The following is a 21,487-nucleotide window of genomic DNA, read 5'->3' as shown; positions in this document are numbered from 1 at the left end:
TTTTGTCCGGACTGTGCTCGGAAATTCACTGCTATTTAATATCTAAAATACAGTTAAGAGAGGGTATAAATTCACTTCAAGATGTTGTGACATTTACCACGCTTAATGTCACTTAATGTTTAAGTGAAACCCATTTACGGGTCCACACAAATGGCAGACAAATTGCGCAACAGAACCGTGATCCAGCTTCCCATTAAAATACAAGCTATTCATGATTTTTGTTACCCTTTCAGATACATTTTTCGCAATTTGTTAGTGTTTAAATGTGAAGACGGTGCTGTAATTCCAGGTGATGTAATTTGTACTTCCTTGCCTATTCTTGGAAGTAACATGCCATATATGGATAACAATAGGTTGTCTTTCCCATATATAAGGTGAAAGAAACACTTCTGTTGGTACTTTCGTGGTCGGTTATTTGAGAAGCAGTCATGATCTTCCACGTTGCAGCGCTGAGCTTCCTCCTTTCCTCTGTCCAGAGTTTGACCATAAAAGTAAGGACTGGGCTTTTTTTTATTTTTTATCATACATTATTTGGATGGTATTTTGTCTTTTATAATTTAAGTCAAGTATCTCCAAGGGTTAGATAAATGAACACGGTAACGACCTCTGTGTTAGCCTGATAGGGAAAATAGTCAAATAAGTGGACTCTTTATTGTTATGATGTTAAAAAACCTCTCTTAATTGCATTTGTGTGTGGAATAAAATCAAGCTCAGAGTCAAAGAGGACCCCCGGGCTCTTCACACATTGGCATGCTTTAAAATCTTTAAAAGGTTTCTCCCTCTTTTCTACGGGAAAAATAACTAAAATCTCTGTTTTGTCCTGGAAGTGTTGTCGGAAATTCACTGCTATCCATGACTTCAGATAAAAAAATCCAGTTAAAGTGGAGGGCTACGCAAACATTTTTTTCAAGAATATGTTCTGTGCGCCTTCACTCGTCTAAAAATGGCATTCTGATTAATATTGCTTTTTTGGAATATGAGTTAAGCAAGAAAATCCACCCGTTTTTAGCCATCTCAGGGGTCGGCCATTTTGTCACTTCCTGTCGACTGAAAATGACATCACAGTTGCTCAGGTTTCAGGTAATGACCAATCATGGCTCACCTGTTTTGTTGAATCATGACTGAGCGTTACCTGAGCCCTGAGCAACTGTGATGTCATTTGCAGTCAGCAACAAGTAACAAAATGGCCGCCCTCTGAGATGGCTAAAAACGGGTGGAATAACTCTTATTCTACAAATTTAATATTTATCAGAATGCCTTGTTTCAACTAGTGAGCCTGCATAGAACATATTGTTGAAAAAAATGTTTGGGTTGACTTCTCTTTAAGAAAAGGTATAAATCCACTTCAAGATGTTGTTTCATTCAACCCATGTGTTTCTATTTCAGGGTTCTCTCGAAAAGATTAACAGACACTCAGGTACGACCGACCTAGTTTAAGTAACAACAAACAATTCATACAATTGACAATAATTGTAAAACGTTATTTATGATTCTTCTTTCATATAGGCCTTGCAGATGAGGATTACAGTGTTTCCACACTGATAGAAAGAGCAAATGTCAATGTTGGTATGTTAATCTCACTTCTTTTTATTCATAGCAAGATAGTGATTTATTGCTTTACTCAGAGTACAGTATTAAATTACTCTTTTTTATTAATCCAGAATTTGTCAGTCTCGTGGTGAGTAGCGGGGCAGAGGGTCTGTGGAAGATTGTATGAAATAAATGTACTGTATTAGCCCACCACCCAATGTAATATTTACACTAAAGCTAGGGGAGGCATGGCTTAGGGTAAGAGTCGTTGTCTCTCACCCTAAAGGTTATGGATTTCATCGTCAAGCATTGTGACCATGTCAAAGTGTCCTTGAGCCAGATAGTGAAGCCTGCTCGTTTATCAAAAAATATTAATGATGATTATTTTGGTCATAAGTGAAATCACAATTATTCAAACGATCATTTATTTTTTGGTACAAAACAAGAAAATATTTAAATGTAAAAAATATAAAGGCAAATACAGTTCTTCGAAACACTATAATTAAGTTCCTTTTGGACCAAACAAAATTTATAAAATGTGTTATTATAAAATTAAATAAGATAAAAAGATACAAATGTAGAAATTAAAGTATGATTTCCTTGTCTAAGCAAACTTAGTGCTTTGGATATAAAAGCATATTAGCCCACTAAGGCCTAAAGCGCCTGGCTCAACAGCTCCCCAAAACCTAAGGTCATCTTTGGAATTGCCCTTGAAAACCTGAAGTTTTCCCAGAAATTCAACACCTACAAAATAATTAAAATCTCAGCCCCTGTAGCAGGCAGAAACCTAATTCCAACAGAATTTGAGAGCTTAGACATGTGACATGTGGTCACACAGACCCGAGTTTATTCATCTTTACTGTTGCAATCGAAGAGGTAAAAATAAAGTGTCAGTGCAAGAGAAGCACTATTAAATTTTTACTACTTTTAATTAAAAAAAAATGGAGTGGTAATTACCATCCTCTTTTCTGTTACAAAGACATCGATATTGCCATTATCTACAAACATATATCTTAATCATATATCACGTTCGACTGGTTATACTGATTCTATTGGTTCAAAGTCCACAATTGCGTCGTCTATATCACTGCCGTTATTCATTTCAGACCTCCCGCGATCGACGGCGTCTGCCGTTACTGCTCGAAAAAATTCCGGATATCCTCCGACAACTCACGACACCGTCACATGTCTATTCTGATGCATTTCATTGGTTAAGAGTCAGAGAATTAAATAATAAATAGAAAATGACGTATACGCTCTCTCGGCTTTAAGGGTAGAAAGACGCAGCAGCGGTCCCAGCTCTAGTGGTAGAAACGCGGTTATGCGCTCCTGTCCTTAATCGGTTAATAATCGTTTGTTACGATTATGCCACTTTTGTAATCGTAGACTGTAATAATCGTAATTGCAATTGAATTTTGATTATTGTACAGCCCTACTACTTTGCTTCCTGTGGACCGGGCAGTGGCCTACATGGCAGCAGCCTCCATTGGTGTAAGAATGTGTGTGTGAATGAGTCAATTTGAGGCTTGGGACACCATATGGTGTAGATGACAGTACTCTAAGTAGCTACCCTAAAGAAACTGGATTGTAATGACCAACCTTATTTAATATGTTTCAATAATGATTAATCCAGCAGTAGGTAGAAGGTCTTTGACTGAAATTCCATTTTTAATGATAAAGTATAGATACTGGAACATCATTATATCCGACCAAACGTATCTACAATCTCCTGCTTTGCACAATGACTTCGGCAACAGGTTTAGGAACATGTTTGTCATTGACTATAACAGCAAACAGCAGCAAGTTGGCCAAGTCATCGACATTCATGTCTTCATGAACCTTTTGTGGAATTCTCACCAAAAATGAAAGCTATAAAGGATTTCATGATGCCGGATGATCTGTATGATTAGTGTGAATTATGCCTGTTGTAAAGTTGTTAAGCGTCAAGCGTAAAATTGCAAATGCAGTGACTTCAAATAATCCCAAAATATAATTTTCTAGGCAAGAACCAAAATGAACCTCTCGTGGCGTTTGGAGACATAGCCATACCGACTGGACTACAGAATGCGGACGCTTGCACAAGAAACAGGTGCCTATGGCCAAAAGCAACGGATGGCTTTGTCTATGTACCTTACAGACTTTCCGCAGCCTACTGTAAGTACGGTAACCATCTCTCTTTAAAAAGTGAATGTGATAATGCTGTTCATTGAGTGGTTAAATGTAACCTCATATTTTATTCACAAACCATTAGAGATTGTAGCATGAGAAGCATTGCTGAGAAGTAGTCACCCCAACCCAAACAAACCTCGAATTGTAACGTGCTTTTTTCATCTTCTTCCGCTAGTGTTGGAAATTGCAACGCAACACAAATGACCGTGTTTCACCATCAACTTAAGTTTTCATAATGATAAAGACGATTGCAGATAAAGGTTGCACTATCAAATATAATATATAAAGTGAAATGTATCTACTTTTCATTGTCTGTGCACTGATTCATTGCATCACACCTCAACGCATAGTCAATGCAAACATTTTATTTTTCAAGAATATGTTCTATGAAAGCCCACCAGTTCAAACAGGGCATTCTAATAAATATTGCATTTGTGGAATAAGTGTTGATCCACTCATCTTTAGCCATCTCTGAAAATGACATCACAACTGCTCACAACGACCAATCACGGCTGACCTGTTTTCTGAATCTGAGCCATGATTGATCGTTGTGAGTAGTTGTGATGTCATTTTCAGTCGACAGAAGACAAAATGGACGCCCCCAGAGATGGCTAAAAACGAGTGCATTTTGCAACGGTTAACATACATTCCAAACGCAAGATTAATCAGAATGCCATGTTTCAACTAGTTGGCCTGCAGGGAACATATTCTTGAAAAAAGTATGTTTGGGTTGACTCCCGCTTTAAGCCTTAATTTCCTGCAGCAACATCTCATTATATCCTTGTAAATAGTTGAAAAAATGTTTTCACAAATTACAAGAAATTGGTGCCACACATTGTTATGTTAAGTACGTTAAGTATGTTAAGTAAGTGTTTACGTCAAATATCTGATATGTCAGCAGAACCTTTTCACGGGGGAAAATGATGGACTTATTCATGACTGATTGTTTTGAGCGAAACATTATCAAATTGTTTTGATCTTATTCAAAGGGAGCATCCAAGATGTTTTGAGTGTTGTTTTTGGAAATATGGACCCATTTTTCTAATGAACTGAAAATAATCAGGACAAAACTTTAAAGGTGTCCTTAATGAGCCATTAGAAGCATGCCAGAAGATTATGGTCCCTCTCCTGCCCCCTGCTGGCTTGAATTTACACTGCTCTTTAAGCATTTGGGTGTGCCGTCACTCCACTGCACGATGCTGCATTGTGGTTTATTTCCATGTCGTGTAAAGTGATGGTTTTCATGAATAACTGTCAGAGCAATTGCATGTATAATATATCGTCGCTGTCCTGTGAAAAACACTTAGGTTAATTTAAAAACCAAAAATATTATTCTTACGTGCATGGTGTTTCCGCATTACAGACATCGCATTCATGCATCCATTATCGATACGGCTTCTCCTCACAAGGGTCGCGGGGCGTGCTGGAGCCTATCCCAGCTGTCTTTGGGCAGTAGGCGGGGGACACCCTGAATTGGTTGCCAGCCAATCGCAGGGCACACAGAGACAAACATTCACACTCACAATCACACCTAGGGGCAATTTAGAGAGTCAACTTACCGTGCATGTTTTTGGAATGTGGGAGGAAACCGGAGTACCCGGAGAAAACCCACGCAGGCACTGGGAGAACATGCAAACTCCACACAGGGACCGGGGCCGGGATCGAACCCACGACCTCTGAACTGTGAGGTGGACGTGGTAACCAGTCGACCACCGTGCCGCCCCTACAGACATCGCATTAAGGGGAAAATATTTTTATTCCACAAAATTGGACATGTATTTTTCACAGGACAGCGTCGATATACAGTAATAGTTCAGTGCCAGCGCCTGACTAAATGTGCAATGAGCTCTGGATTAACAGTGGTTGTATTGAATTCGATTGTACCAGTTGGCAGTTATTGTGAGTAACTGACAAAGCTCAATTGCGTTAAAGTGATTGTGCGTTTATATCAGGGGTGTCCAAAAAGCCAATAAGGATCATTTTAGGACAGGGGTGGAGCCAGACGTGGCTAATGGGTGGGCCTGAATATTTCTCTCACTGAGTACAATCCTCCTGGCCCGACACATCGTATATTCAAATAAAATGACTGACTAAACTGAATAATATCAAGTTCAGATCTTCCTTAGACCAGTGTTTAACTTTTTTGAGTCAAGGCACATTTATTTCATTGAAAAAAATCCTGCGGCACACCAGCAGCTGAAATTGTGAAAAAAAAAGAGCTTATTTTAACAAGATAAGTGTTAAATTGTTTATATAAGCATTTTCTAACATTGAAGAATGACATTATATTATAACGTCTTGAATAGGAATTTAAATAAACACAAAGAAAAAGTATTTTTTAGTGTTTCATATCGATACTTACTCAGTGTGAAACATGGGCCTGTTTGGATAAACATGCGTCACTAATTTGCTTGTCTCTAAACGAAGACAATTGGCTACCTGCAGTCACCTGCTGGTATGGAAGAGTACTACAATGTAGTAAAGACATGATTACGCTGCCAGGCGCTAGACCGCACAAATTAGATAATTTCCCACGGCACACCTGACAATATCTCACTTTTGTGCCGTGGCACACAGTTTGAAAAATTGTAATTGGAGGCAGTGGCCTTAGACAACCAAAATTATGCCATTCTTAATAGTCAATAAAATAAAATAAAAAAACACAATGAAACACAAATCAAAATATAATTTAATAATGATTACTAAAAAATTTAAAGTATATGAATCTCACTGGGTGGGCAGTCTGTGAATACTCAGGATCACCCATGGCTCTGCACCTAGCTAGATCAGAAACACAGTTTAAGATCACCTCCAAAAATCACCGGATGAGTATTTAAGAAAGGAACGCTGCTCAGCAATTTGTTCGCAAATTCAGCGTCATCAAAGTTTAGGGCATATACATTTACTCATTTAGTTTTTAAATTATGTTATATATTTTGTGTTATGCTAAATCAGTGCTATCCAAAGTATAGCCTGGGGGCCATTTGCGGCCCACCGTCCACTTTTCGGCCCGCAGTATATACTAAAAAGAAATTTTAACACGACAATGCTATTTGGAAAAAAAAAAATCAACAGCAAAGTTTGCGGGGGGAGCAGCATTAGAAGTGTAGTTGTGGGGGGACGTGAGCAATGGGGACTACCACGACAACTACTAATAAACCTTTCTTGATATGCAAGGACACAAATAAATGTACAGTTAAAGTAGTAACAGATTGTCTTTTTGTAACACTGTGGAGAACAAAAATAATTCAGTTTCATATTCAAAAATAGTTTCCTGCACTTTCTTCTTAGTGTCAAGGTGTGGTTTGTGAACATGTTAATCACATTTAAGATGCTCAAGTATTGTTAAACAATTGCTTGCTTGATTGATTGGTTTTACCGTGTTTAATAAGTAAAAAATAAAAATGTATATGTGTACATATATGTATGTGTATGTATATATATATAATGTGTATGTGTATATATATATATATATATATATATATATATATGTGTGTATATATATATGTGTGTATATATATATATATATATATGTGTGTGTATATATATATATATATATATATATATATATATATGTGTGTGTGTATATATATATATATATATATATATATATATATATATATATATATTAGGCCTGTCAAAAGATTAATTGCGATTAATCGCAAATACGGACTTTTACGTAGTTTTACTTAAAAAGTTACTTGACAGTTCATTGGAGAAATCCAAAATAATTTGCACACTTTGCACAGACAAATTCAAATACCATATTTGTTGTACATCTTTGGTGTATCGTTCAACTGTTGTATTTTACAGGAAAAGAATTGTACTCAAGGATCAAAGAAAGCTATTAAAACAGTCTTTGATTTCAAATATACTTTTTTCCGCGTTAATTCCTAGATTTTACTCAAGTAAATAATGTTTTAACGATTTGTAAAAAATGTATTTGAAAACTGCGATTAAACTTTTGACAGCACTAATATATATATATATATATATATATATATATATATATATATATATATATATATATATATATATATATATATATATATATATATACTAGTGCTGTCAAGCGATAGTCATAGTTCATAATTTTTTCAGTTAACTCATAGTTAATCGCACATTTTATTTATTGTAAAAAAAATCCCTTGATTTTTCTGTCCCATTATTTTCTTGAATTGTAATACCCTTAACATGAATGAGAGGATCGATTTTCTTATGCAAATACTTTATTCAAGTGAAGTCAACCCAAACATATTATTTTTTAAGAATATGCTCCATGCAAACCCACTAGTTGAAACAAGGAATTCTGATAAATATTGAGTTTGTGGAATAAGAGTTAATCCACCTGTTTTTAGTCATCACTGGGTGCGGCCATTTTGTCACGTCTTTAATCCGAAAATGATATTACAGTTGCTCGGGGCTCACGTAACGACCAATCAAAGCTCATCTGTTTTCTGAAACTGAGCCATGATTGGTCGTTATTTGAGCCCTAAGTGCATCTGTGATGTCATTTTCAGTCGACAGAAATAATAAAATGGCCGACCCTTGATATGGTAAAAAATGGATGGATTTTACAACTTAACTCATATTCCACAAACACAATATTAACCAGAATGTCTTGTTTGAAGTAGGCGGCCTGCATAGAACATTTTCTTGCTTCAGTGCTTCAATTGAAAAAACAAGCATTGGATTCAACTCACGCAAACAGCCCCTCAGCGCTTTTCAAACACACACACGTACACTCACACATGCACACACTTCTTTCAGCTGTTACTAAAAGCATGCTAGTGAACACCAATTGATTGGCTAACCTTGTCTTGCTTTAGAAAGAAAATATATATGACAAACACAACGCTGCATTTTAAGGGAAAGCAAGGAAAGTCTATCTAATCTAAGCAGTCTATGTAACCATACAATGTATCTGTATGTACAGTATTTATGTATATGCTGCAGCTATGTATAAGCTAAATATTAACTGAATATGTGCATTCGTGTTTTGAACTTGTTGGTTCAATGTTGCAATTAGACGTACTAAACCGATTCTGACTTTGGGCGATCATGAGCCGCATCGCGTCATTCTATGGCTAGGCAGCCCGGGCAAGGTCACAGACCCCTTGAAGGGCGACTGCTGCCATCGCGGTGTCCCGCGGCGGCGGCAACTAGTGTGGAGATCTGTGGGATCCAGATCGCCGCCGCTGCCCACGCTTGCCGGCCGGGACGAAGCGAGCCGAAGAGCTGAGCGCGAGTGGGGGCGAGCTAACGTGCTATTGCTACGCAGCTTCGGCGACAGGAGCCCAAGGCTGCGCGCTATCGCGCACACATTTTTTTTTAATGGGTCGTACTTGGTTAGTACCTCTTCCTCACGGGTAACTAGGAATTCTAAATTTTACATTCTAAAATCTGAACGGTTCCGGAACAACTGGAATGATGGAACCGGTTCCACTCGATTTGTTTTCGGTGTCCAACCCTAAGGGCCGTGCATGTGTCAGCCGAGCAATTCATCCTCGTCATCAATATTTTGAAGCAGATGTAACGCCTCCTCTACGCTAAAGCTTTTTTTTTTTTTTCAAGATACATGTATAGATCATGGTGACCAGCAGCCATTATCAATGCAGCCGCTGGTTGCTATGGAAACCTTAATCACGCGATCAAAAAAATTGACGGCGTCAAAAGGGGGTTGGATTAACTTAAATCCAACGCGCTAAATTGAGAGCCCTAATATATATATACATATATATATATACATATATATGCATATATATACATATATATATGTATATATATATGTATATATATGTATATATATGTATATACGTATATATATATGTATATATATGTATATATATGTATATATATATATATATATATATATATATATATATATATGTATGTGCTATTTGATTTTTAAAACAAGAGGTGCTGCAGCAACGCATTTACTAGCTGCTGATGATGATGCAGAACAAATGTCCTTTTCTGCACCTCGTTTGCCAAAACCTTGTCGTAGATGTTGAGTCCTTTACTCTTTTGTACATTTCAAAATAAAAACAATGCATATCTTTTTGTCTTTTATCAAGCTCCTACAGAAAGACAGACCATACTTAATGGTCTGCAATCCTTCGCGGATTCCACTTGCATTCGCTTCACCCCACTGAATGGACAGAGGGACTTTGTGGACATCCAGTCCCTCTCAGGGTATGAAAAACATAATCCACACACCAACCTGATCTCATGAATATTTCATGAAATATCGACTCCCATGCAAAGATGTTTAAACAGGGAGGCAAATTCCTCTATTTTGGCTGCAGACTGGAAAAAAAAAACAGTTTAAAATCAGAAGACGATTATGAGACGAAAGGTCAACAGTTCAGCTTTTATTCCATGTTCATCAGGATTTGACATACACATTAAGAAAATAGGAATAGTTTTGTAATACTAAATTTTGGTGAGCAAAAGCATTCTAACAGATTGAACTAAATAAGACTTCATAATACTGCATCAATCCTACTATTCACTGACATCCAAAGCTTTGCATTCAACCACTGTGACACTTTTTCAGGCATTCGCTACACTTTCTTTCAGCTGTTATTTCTTTTAGGGAGTTGTTCTCACCAGTCTCGTCTTTAGCAGGTCAAATGCATGCCGATCGTTGATTTGTCAATGTGTTTGGGGACATTACCTTGCTGCACGATGAGTGGAATTCCAATCAGTTTGCTGGTGGGCAAAGGCTGTCATTTTTACATTCTTCCCAGTCGCTTTGGTACATTTCTTGAATCCCAATTTGTAAACAGTAAGTGCATTTCTCAAAACAATTCCTAAAAATGGCAATACACCATCGGGGATCCCTGCTAAAGCCCATCAGAGAGCAGTACATCAGTGCCACATATGAATGAAGTTTGTGTTATTGTGTACGGATAAGACAGTCAAACTGATTAGTCATGTTGTCAGTATAACAGTGCACTCTGGAAGGATGTTCTGATATAAAATTTGGCCAAGGTTTTGATGACTACTTTTCTAAATTGAAAGTTATACCTTAGTGTATTTGGAAGATTGATCATACGGTGATGTAGAAATTACAGTGCATTCGTCCTCCACCCGACGATTGCTGGCTTTTGGGCCACTTATTCTCATCCACGTCACAATGAATAACTTCTTTGGTGATGAGTTGTATAGAAAAAGATAGGTTGATCATTGGTTGATCTAATGCTTCACGCATTTCCCTTCGTTAATGGAAGTATAATGACAATGTGCTCAAACATTTGGAATGTTAAGACTTATATGAACTCAGGCCAAAATGTTGTGGGGGTTCAATTCAGACCCTTGATCAAGATGACAAAAGCAATTGATAAGGAAGAAATTTATGAAACTGCTGAGGATTGTACATAATCACTTGCGTGAGTGTGTCAAAGCATTTGCAACTTTCTCAAAGAAATGAGAAACTGCGTTTTTGATGTGTACAAGTGACACAATGAACAAGTACTTTTGATCATTTCAACTGATCAGAGAAATATACCAAAGCGATGTACCAAAACTTGTGTTACTCAACAAATGTCAAGTCTTAAAGTGTAGTTTTGTTGGATAGTCTATTACGATGACTTTTTGGGGACATGCATACATACGCATGTATGGGCATTTCAAGCCCGTAATTCTATTTCGATTTCTATCTATCTATGAAAGGCTGAAGAAGATCATGACAAAAAAAAAAACAGGATTGGAGAATTTTCATTTTATTTTTTTTTAATTAATTTAAAGGGACCTTCCTTATTCTTTGTTCTGTTGCAGGTGTTATTCATTTGTTGGACGGCGTGGTCGTAGTCAAGTAGTGTCCTTGAGTCGCCGGGGCTGTGTTGTCCGAAGTGTCATCCAACACGAATTGCTCCACGCTCTAGGATTCAATCATGAACAGACCCGATCTGACAGGGACCAGCATGTTAGAATCCTCTTTCAGAATGTCATCTCTGGTGGGATTATGTTATATTTTCCCCCATCCCAAAGTACATTGTTCCTTTAAAGCGAAGGGATGAATTTTGTGTAAAAATGTATCGAATAAACAATAAGTTCACATGCAACAATTTCCTGCAGGAATGCAGAGCAATTTTCAAAAGCTCAATACAAGAAATCTTGGCACTCCCTACGATTACAACTCCATCATGCACTATGCAAGGTAATCCACAATAAAAGGGCTTTATGCAGATCTGGTTGTAAATGACATCTGTATTCAGACGTTAAACATATTATATTAAACTGTGTTTGTAAGATGTGAGCAAACATTAATAACAAATAAATTCTTTGTGTTTGTAACAGGTTTGCCTTTTCCAAGAACAGACGACCAACAATAATCCCTATCCCTGACAATAACGTAGCCATTGGTACGGCGACCAGAATGAGCCCCATTGACATTCGTCGGGTGAACATTCTTTATGATTGCCGTATGTACCTTTAACCAGACCCAGCAAACAACTCGTCACCTTCCTTGATTTATTATCATAAAATCTTTGTTCACATCCTATGCTTATCTCTTCTTTCATGTACTTATATAAATCACAGCAAATAAGAAGGGTTCCCTGGCGTCTTTTGTTGTTTTGCATGTTCCTTGTGGTTGGAAAAAACAGTGATTGCTGCGCGCCAGTGGTCTCCAAGTTGTCCTTGTGAGCCCCTATCCAGCCTGTTTTATGTTACCCTTTTCCAACCCGCCTGATTCGAATGATCATTAGCAAGCTTTGCACAATATATATATATATATAAATTTAATAATTTTATATATTTTATATAATTAATAAATAAATAATTAATATTAATAATATATTTAATAAATATAAAAATTTCCCCACTGTGGGATCAATAAAGGCATTCTTATCTCTTTATATATATATATATATATATATTATGTATATATATTTTTTTTTCATAAATACAGTGTGTAACAGTTGCTGTAAATATTTGTAAAACTACTACTCTTCCTAAGAGCACAGTGGCCTCCATAATCCTCAAACGGGGGGAAGTTTGGGAAGACCACAACCCTTCCTCGACTTAGCTATCCAGCCAACCCGAGAAATCGTGGGGGAAGAGCCTTGGTGAGAGAGGTAAAGAAGAACCCAAAGTTCACTGAGGCTGAGCTCCAGAGACGCTGTAGGGATGTGGGAGAATGTTCCACAAAGTCAACTATCACTGCAGCCCTCCACCTGTCACTGCAGAGTGGCCAAACGGCCTCGCCTGCATTGAGTTTGCCGAAAAACACATGAAGGACTCCCAGACTATGAGAAATAAGATTCTCTGGTCTGATGAGACCAAGACTGAACTTTTTGGCGTTAATTCTAAGCAGTATGTGTGGAGAAACCAGGCACTGCTCATCACCTACCCAATACAATCCCTGCAGTGAAACTTGGTGGTGGGAGCATCATGTTGTGGGGTGTTTTTCAGCTGCAGGTACAGGACGACTGGTTGAAATTAAATGAAAGATGAAAGCGACCAAGTACAGAGATATCCTGGAGGAAGACCTCTTCCAGAGTGCTCAGTACCTCAGACTGGGCCGAAGGTTCACCTTTCAACAATGACCCGAAGCGCACAGCTAAAATAACAAAGGAGTCGCTTCAGAACATCACTGTGACCGTTCTTGATTGGCCCAGCCATAGCTCCGACCTTAACCTGATTGAGCATCTCTGGAGAGACCTTTAAATGGCTGTCCACTAATATACACCATTCAAAATGACATAACTGGAGAGGATCCCCAAATCCAGGTGTGAAAAACTTATTACATCATTCCCAAGAAGACCCATGGCTGTACTCACTCTAAAGGGTGCTTCTACTCAATAAAATGCATCAGGGTCTGAATACTTCAACTGATATTTCAATTTTTCTTTTTTAATAAATTTGCAAACATTTCTACATTTCAGATTATTTTCTGTCAAGATGGGGTGCTGAGTGTACATTAAGGAGAGCTAAAATGATTTTTTTTATTTTTATTTCGGCAAATGGCTGCAATAACACAAAGTGAAACATTTCAAGGGGTCTGAATACTTTCCGTACCCACTCTAAATTACGGTTCCAGTCGATTTTGAGTCACGGATGGGATCGTTTCTTGGATCAGCAAAAAAAAATAAAATTCAATGGGTCTGAATGCCTTCCGTACAACCCACTCTATCCATCTATCCATCTATCTATCGTCGCTGTCCAGCAGAAACGTCGTATGTCCAAATATGGTCAAATTCATTTTTTCCACACAAATCAATACTAATGGTCCGTCCCCAATTCGTCTGTAATTTTTATGCACTTTTAGCCAATTTAAAGCTGTGAAAATAGCAAATAAACAAATACTAATACACTGCCGCTCTTGAACGCAACTTATGTTTGAGAAGTATTGCACAGGTGGGGCAAAACTACTTCCGTTTCCTCGTTCTGCAGATGTGTGGCGGAATTGTCGCTACTATTTAACATCTGGGTGTTGTTTTTTTTTAGACAACCAGGGAAAATAGTAAGGTACGCTGTATTAAGTTGGCTTGTTTGTGAAAAATTGATCTCTTTGATACTTCGTTGTAGAAGGACTCGAATGTGTCACGGAGGTAAGTCTCTGAATCATATTAATATCCTGAAGCTGTATACAAAGAGGGGGACCGTGGACTAGTGACCACCAGAGCACTATGCAGGAGGAAACAACAGGCCGCCGAGAATACGGGAAGGATAAGAAAAGGAGCCGGATGGACTGTCATGCAAATACAACCCCTTGCATGGCATGTACCGCCGACAAATTGAAGAAGTGGCTGACATCAGGAAAACAGCAGCAGGGTGTATGATGTTAGCATATACTGTTTACTTATTATTCATTCATACCACACCTCTCATCAGAAGTGAGCTGCAATAGGCTTGGGCACACCCGTGACCCTAACCAGGATAAGCAGTACAGAATATGGATGGTTGGAAACTGAATAACAAAGAATAAGAACATGATTGCCAGCAAACTACATATTACAGCAAATGAAAAACCACAAACATCAAAATTACACAATTATGTCCACGCTTCCACCATTCCCACAACTAAAATTGCATGTTTCATAAATACAGTGTGTAACATTAGTTGCTGTAAATATTTGTCAAATCGAAGCAATGTCATTTTAAGTAGAATATATTGTATACACTTTTTCATTTCAAGGATTTTTTTCAGACTGAGTCGATCCATTATTCTTGCAACTCCCTTTACCAGTGTTGAACATCACTGAGACAAGTCCATAATTTATCCACTACTACACCTCTACGGCAAATAAATGTTTAAGTCCAACATTTTTAATGCCCTATGGATTTTGCACCTGGGGTCTTATTTTATTCATTCGATTATATTTTTGCAACTTACCAGGATAACAACACATATTCAGATTTCCCAAAACACTGTGGATCAGAGTATGAGCCTAAACATTTTTTCTACTAGCATATAATGCAAAGAAGATTTTTTTTTTTAAGAATTGCTACATGCCAAACTATAACACCAGAGAGCTTTGGATGTACTTTCACTGCTGGATACTGTTTGTGTCATGTGTCCCCCCCCTGTAAGTGTAGGTGGCGGTGCTGTTGTAGCTGACAAAGCAATTCTTCTTCTGTTGGCTCCTTGACTTGCTCTCTGATGGAGATAAGATACACAACGTTTTGGGTCAGCTGGGAGAACAGCCTTTATTAACTAATTAGCATCAGAATGTGTACATACTTGAACATGAGTTGAACAGATGTTTCATATCTAATCCGCTCCACATCTGTAACAGAGCAGCTGTGACTGCGATCCCACTTATAGGTGAAGTTCTGTTAGAGAACAAAGCATAAATTTCAGACAGGAGCAGAGGAGAAAGCCTTCTGCTTACATATTAAACTGCTGTGGATTAGGAACAGAAAAACATTTTTTAAATTTTTTATAAAACTTTAAACCATCTATCGTTTTTCCTTTACCATTATCCTCATTTCAGTTGCAGACAGTGTATGCCAGTAACGCACTACAACAGGGAAGGGCAACTGGCGACCCACGCGCCACATGCGGTCCCCGACCACACTCTTTGAATTCAATATGTATTAAAATTCAAGTTTTCTTCCTTATAGACTAGTCGACTAGTCGCAAATAAAATTTGAGACAAGTCGGCGGGCAAATTAGTCGAAATTTCCATCCCTAGTCGATATCGATATATATTGAATTTTTTTTCTGTTTTTAAACTATTGAAAATAACGACCTGAAGAAAAATACATTTAGGCTATTTTATTTCAATATAATACTTAACCTTTAATAAGAGGTCAATGTAACTATGAAAGAGTGAAATAAACTGGTCGATATAAAGATTAAATAAACTCCATTTTAAAGATAATGTGCTTAGAAGGGCTGAGAAATGTTTGAAAAACTGTCACAATCTAAGTATTTCATATCGGTCAATATTGATAATTATTGATTTTGTTTTAAACCTTACCTTTAAATAACAGTCAACTGTTTTTTGTACATTGTTATGTAGTGCAATGTGCAGTTTGTCCTCCATCAGTGCATTGTAAATGATTATTTGCATTAGGTCTACCCCAAAGCAGTTGTTGACACATATATTAGCCTTCATTCAATGTTCATCCAATGTAAGTGAACGAATACTCTTGCAGTGCATACATCATCGTTGACCAACCGTCTTAGGACTACTTTATCTTTTTAGCGGACTCATTACATCCATAGTCCATTCATATTCTACTTGCTTAATTTTGCCTTGAGTGCGATGCCGGTGTCGGATAAGGCCAACTACTGCTAGCATGTCAAAGACAAGAACTCCTCTACTTGTACACCATGGCTCCATCCATGGGTTTTTAAAAGGGTTAGCATGCATAATATAATTCAATTGTAAGAGTTGTATTGAGTCGAGTGGTCATTTATTCGAGCAAAGTTACAGCGCTCTCTCGCTGGACACGAGCATAGCGCACGGCCGCCCGGCCTACGAGCGTAGTAGCGCACGGCCGCCGGGCCCGCGAGCGTGCTCCGTTGAGTTAACAGCTTCTTGCTGGTTTAAATGCTTCTTCCTCGTTGGTTTGAAAGCTGCTTCTTCTTAGGTTTAAACGCTTCTTCTTCATGTTTGGAGGCGGAAGCGCACTGCCTACATCACGCACCATGCTGCGATCGGGTTTGTTTTCTTTTTTTTTCTATCGAACGTTTTATCGAAGGCATTTTCTATTGGTATAGATCACGTGTCAATCGCGATACATATCGATATCGAATTATCAGCCCAGCCCTAGTTTGACGTCCACTCTTCATCATGGACTTGCCAAGGTTTTTTTTACCTACAGATACATTTTTCTGGACCGGGATAAGCGGTTCAGATAGATGGATGAATATAGTTTCCCACAAACTATTGCGATAAAGAGTCAATGTTTTTTTAATGCCACTGGTTTAGTGATGATGTTAGAGCAAATATAATTGAAGTACATTCTTCTCAAGTGCATTTAAGTACATTTGTGACTAAATTGAGAGGAGACAAGTTTATTATTTCAATGCATTATTCTTTTTTTTTTTTTTTTATTGTGGATTACTAGCTACCCATGATATTTTTGTAATGAAAAACAGGAACCTTGGCTCAACAAAGGTTGTTTTCCAACTGATCTCATCAATACTTCACCTAAATAAAAGCCCATATAAATAAATATGATATATTACACATAGACTGAAGTGTTTGAATAAATGTATAGCAATGTTGTAGATTCTATCCATCCATCAGCATTGGAGGGATCCAGATTCAATAATTGTGGCACACGAAATTGATATCTGGTCCCGATCGCCAATCTGTTTATGCTTCTGGTAGACAGAGAATGTTCACAGAACCCATAATGCATAAATAAGAAATAAAATACACAAAAAGAGCACCATAGACGATAGCTGTTAGCCGAACGCAATGGCTAGCATTGGCGCAACTGAGACTGCTACACCTTATTAAAAAATCCACGCAAACCGAACATTTATCGTCGTTGAAACACGCCGTTTAAATGGGTTTCAAAATCTGTTCGATCCCTAATGTGAATGCGTGCATGAGTACCCACACTTGCGCAAGCAGCGAACAAGATGACTGAGAGGAGAACTAGAGAGGCAGTGCGACTGAATGTTAATGACGTGTGTAAACAAACATGCATATAAATGTAAAGAGTCCAAAAACACTACTGTGTCCGTTTTTTCTCATTGAGCGATAAATCAATGTAGTAATACTAATTATCGTACTAGGCCTACCTACTAGATAATCCCGCTCTCATGTGTTCCCGTGAACAGCCCGCAGCAAGCCGGTGTGGGTAGCAGATGTGATCGGGTCCTTCGCGCCTCCCGATGATGTCACACTTTAAAATATATTGTAGTGTCTTCCAAGAACACGCACGTAGTTTAATTATCACGTTTTTATTAGTCCAACCAGCAGCCGACGCCAAAACAGTACGACAACCGTTCAGTCAAAAAAGAGCAACGGCTCTCCTGTTCGTCCTCCACTACTCTCGCTCGCATGCCCTCCCATCCAGCGAGCCGCACGATGCATTCATTAAACATCGGAAACAACACAAACTGGCAAGACACAAATTCGACCACAACACAGTTAACCCAATTCGTTACACTATTTCTGTAATATATTTCTTTGCATCTGTTTGCCACCCTGGCTGTTGTTATAACGAACATAACCGCTACTTTTGCGAGGATCATCCTTCGGTCGTGTAAAAGGAAGAACGTGAAGACCTCACGTCACTTTTCGTGACTTTCAGAATCGGATTGTGGTGAAAAGTTAATCGGAGTAAAACACGCTTTATTAAGAAATACTTCATGTTAGAAATCTCACGTTAGTGTATTATTAGTAATTGTTGGCATTTGATAAATTCATTGAGTTTCGATGCGGTAGTGAGATGTCCCACACTGTGAACAGGCAAGTGTTGATAGTGAGGGACGTGGTTTCTTTTCTTATTCCTCCTTCGACACAGCTAGCTAGTAGTTTGTTCGTGCCAGCAAATTCAGTAGTTGCAGATTTCCCGTGTTTCACCACGTTTGTTGTTGTGTGTAAATATTAAAAGGCGAGTTTAATCATTTAGGTTCGTGTCAGGTAACTGCTGTACATAATAGCCTAGATATGTTCTCGTGAGTTTTGTCACGATGATGAACACTAGTTAGTTATTTCGGCTAGCATGCTAACTATTCTAGTGATGAAAGGTGTGAATGTGTATTGTATGTATTGTTTGGCTGTTTAGTTGCTTAATACAGTGAATTGTAATGTTTAGGCATATTGTTTACTAATGGATATGCATTGGATGATGTTGCTAGGTTATTTGTCTGTGCTGTTGCAGACCACAATAAATGGACGTGTCGAGTGGAATACGGACCTGTGTTTTCTGACAGGAGCATCCACATCCATACCTTGCCACTCTAAAATAGTCACAGTCAGCTGGAGACATCATGCCAATCATATGATCCTCTCAGTTTTACTTCACATTATGTAGAGTTCATACAATCTTGTAGCTCGAGTCAACCAGAAAATTGTTTCCAGTTAGGCAGGAGAAACACAAATGTTCCACTGATCTTGTTTCACAAGACGGGCAGCGGCTTCTTCTCGGGTCATAAGCGGAAGTGACGTACGAGCTGCCTCGCAAAAGTAGCAGTAAGGTACTTTATTTTATTTTTTATTTAGTAACTCCGAACATAAAAACACAACAGCGGGGTGACAAACATAGAGGCAAAGAAATATATTATAGAAATATAAAGCGTGACATCATCAGCAGGCGCGAAGGACCCGATGCAATCTGGACATTTAAAAAAAATTCAATGAACATACTATGGGCCCACGGCTTGTCGCAAAATTTTTTATTTGGCCCTGCGTCCATTTGACTTTGACACCCCTGGTCTAGAGATATGTTGTTTTTCAGGGCCGATAACGATTATTAGTAGTCAAAGAGGAGGATATCCAATATTTGGAGCCGATATTCATTTTAAGCAAAAAGGAAAATATTAGCATCAAAATCTAAAAAAAATTATAACTCTTACCTTTGTTGAAACGTCTTTAAGCATATGTTTATTGAAAATTTGTTCTGAATTGCATAATGTTTATTATTATTATTATTATTATATACTTATTTGCAGGGCTGGGCACTTGACCCTTTTTTGCCAGTCCGTCCTCCATCCTCCTTCCATGACTTGAGTACCCTTCCGGCCTCGTCCCTCCGTCTTTATTCATAAAAATTGTCACCACCCCCGACCCTGTCTGTCGTCCTTTTAAAGCGCTTCCATCCTTGGATTCCGCCGGAACTCCGTCCCCACCCCACCCCGCCGCAAAAAAAAAAAGTGCACTCATGAACATGAAAGGTGTAAAGCAGAAGTCAACCCAAATATATTTTTTTCAATAATATGTTCCCAGCACACCCACTCGTTGAAACAAGGCATTCTGATTAATTTTGCGATTGTGGAATACAAATTAAGCAGCAAAATGCACTCGTTTTTAGCCATCTCTGGGGCCATGTCTGGAAGACAAAATGGCCGCCCATTTTGTCTTCTGTCGACTGAAAATGACATCACAACTACTCACAACGACCAATCACAGCTGACTTGTTTTCTGAATCTGAGCCGTGATTGGTCGTTGTGAGCAGTTGTGATGTAATTTTCAGTCGACAGAAGGCAAAATGGCCGCCCCCAGAGAGGGCTAAAAATTAGTGGATTAACACTTATTCCACAAACGCAAAATTTATCAGAATGCCTTGTTTAACTAGTGGGCTTGCATAGTACATATTCTTGAAAAAAAAATGTTTATTGACTTCCCTTTAAAGATCATTAGCTGGCTAATTTCCTGTGCACAACCACTTACCGGCTAGGAGTATTGTGAGTGGATTGAATTGTTTACAATTTGCTGAACCAAGATAGCATTTAGCTGCAACACAAGCACGTCGTGAATTTTTGAATTCTAAAATTCTAAACTGTCTAAATGAAAATTTAAACAATAGCTTCAAATAGTTTCCTACAGTAAATAAAGTCCTGCAAATTTTCAAAAATTACAGAAATGTTAAAATGTCACTTATCTTTGTTTTGATTTCAAACAAAAACAAAAAGTGCAGTGTTCTCAGGGTCAGTAGAATCTCTTATGAAGTTAACAGAAAATTTGAATAAATAATTCCTTGAAGTTACCACAGACTTATTATTGGCCATCAGGTTAAAAAAAAAGGCAGATGCTGATATTAGTCAAAACACTGAATATCAGAGCCGATAATTGGCCTGGCCGATAATCTATCTCTCAGTCTATCCCTAATACCCTCCCAATCCTATGATTAAAGGTAAAATTGGTTCACATCCTATGGGAATCCTACGATATTCCCGTGACCCTTGGGATTCCTGAAAAAATGTCAGCCTCTAACGCAGGACAAGGATAGTACTGCAATCCTTTTACAATTTTGAGTGAGTTGATTTTTTTCTGAAAAAATGAGTTCGTTTGCTGCTCAGCAGTTTTGTGCCGTTACATTCCATTACTGCAGAACAGTTGATAAATTGACAGAACACTCATTGACACTGACCATTCTTTACTAAGTGGTGCAGTAAGTAACATTTGACAACACAAATAAGAATATTTCCTGCGTTGGCAAATAACTCAGATCAACCTACTTCAGTGAAACTTGGTCTTATGAATATAAGATCACTCTCCTCTAAAGCATGGTAGTTAATGACCTTATTAGTGAGTTTTTACCGTTAAATGAAGCCTCCCCTCCAAACTATGTAAGTTCAGATGTTGTGCGTCCTCATAATAAGGGCTGGAGTGGAACCCTCATTTTCGAATCTGCACTCAAACTGAGT

The 21,487-nt window shown here is 38.1% G+C and overlaps 2 protein-coding genes across 9 annotated transcripts in view; one reads left to right on the top strand and one right to left on the bottom strand.

The window, feature by feature from the left end:
* Positions 1 to 374: 374 nt before the first annotated feature.
* LOC147150612 (low choriolytic enzyme-like) lies at positions 375 to 12,256 on the top strand. Its single transcript, XM_086027059.1, has 8 exons — positions 375 to 491; positions 1,387 to 1,417; positions 1,507 to 1,566; positions 3,532 to 3,684; positions 9,777 to 9,894; positions 11,482 to 11,660; positions 11,782 to 11,863; positions 12,004 to 12,256. Exons 1-8 carry the CDS (start codon positions 429 to 431, stop codon positions 12,140 to 12,142), a joined length of 825 nt encoding a protein of 274 aa, XP_085883185.1. The 5' UTR covers positions 375 to 428; the 3' UTR covers positions 12,143 to 12,256.
* Positions 12,257 to 14,484: 2,228 nt separating this feature from the next.
* tpcn2 (two pore segment channel 2) overlaps positions 14,485 to 21,487 on the bottom strand; it is a 57,802-nt gene continuing 50,799 nt past the window's right edge. For all 8 annotated transcript variants that reach the window (XR_015086336.1, XM_086027052.1, XM_086027056.1 and 5 more), the window contains 2 exons: positions 15,392 to 15,483; positions 14,485 to 15,307 (listed from right to left, as the gene is read on the bottom strand). Coding sequence is in view for 7 of the 8 variants with exons in the window: in XM_086027052.1 (XP_085883178.1) it covers positions 15,220 to 15,307; positions 15,392 to 15,483 (180 nt within the window). In the remaining variant the exon portion in view is untranslated. The remainder of the gene's footprint in view (positions 15,308 to 15,391; positions 15,484 to 21,487) is intronic.

This window comes from Filicampus tigris, chromosome 3, assembly GCF_054856515.1.
Source record: "Filicampus tigris isolate MCC_2025a chromosome 3, RoL_Ftig_1.0, whole genome shotgun sequence".
Taxonomy (NCBI): domain Eukaryota; kingdom Metazoa; phylum Chordata; class Actinopteri; order Syngnathiformes; family Syngnathidae; genus Filicampus; species Filicampus tigris.
The sequence above is the reverse complement of the archived record's forward strand: the minus strand, read 5'-3'. Positions and strand labels throughout refer to the sequence as shown.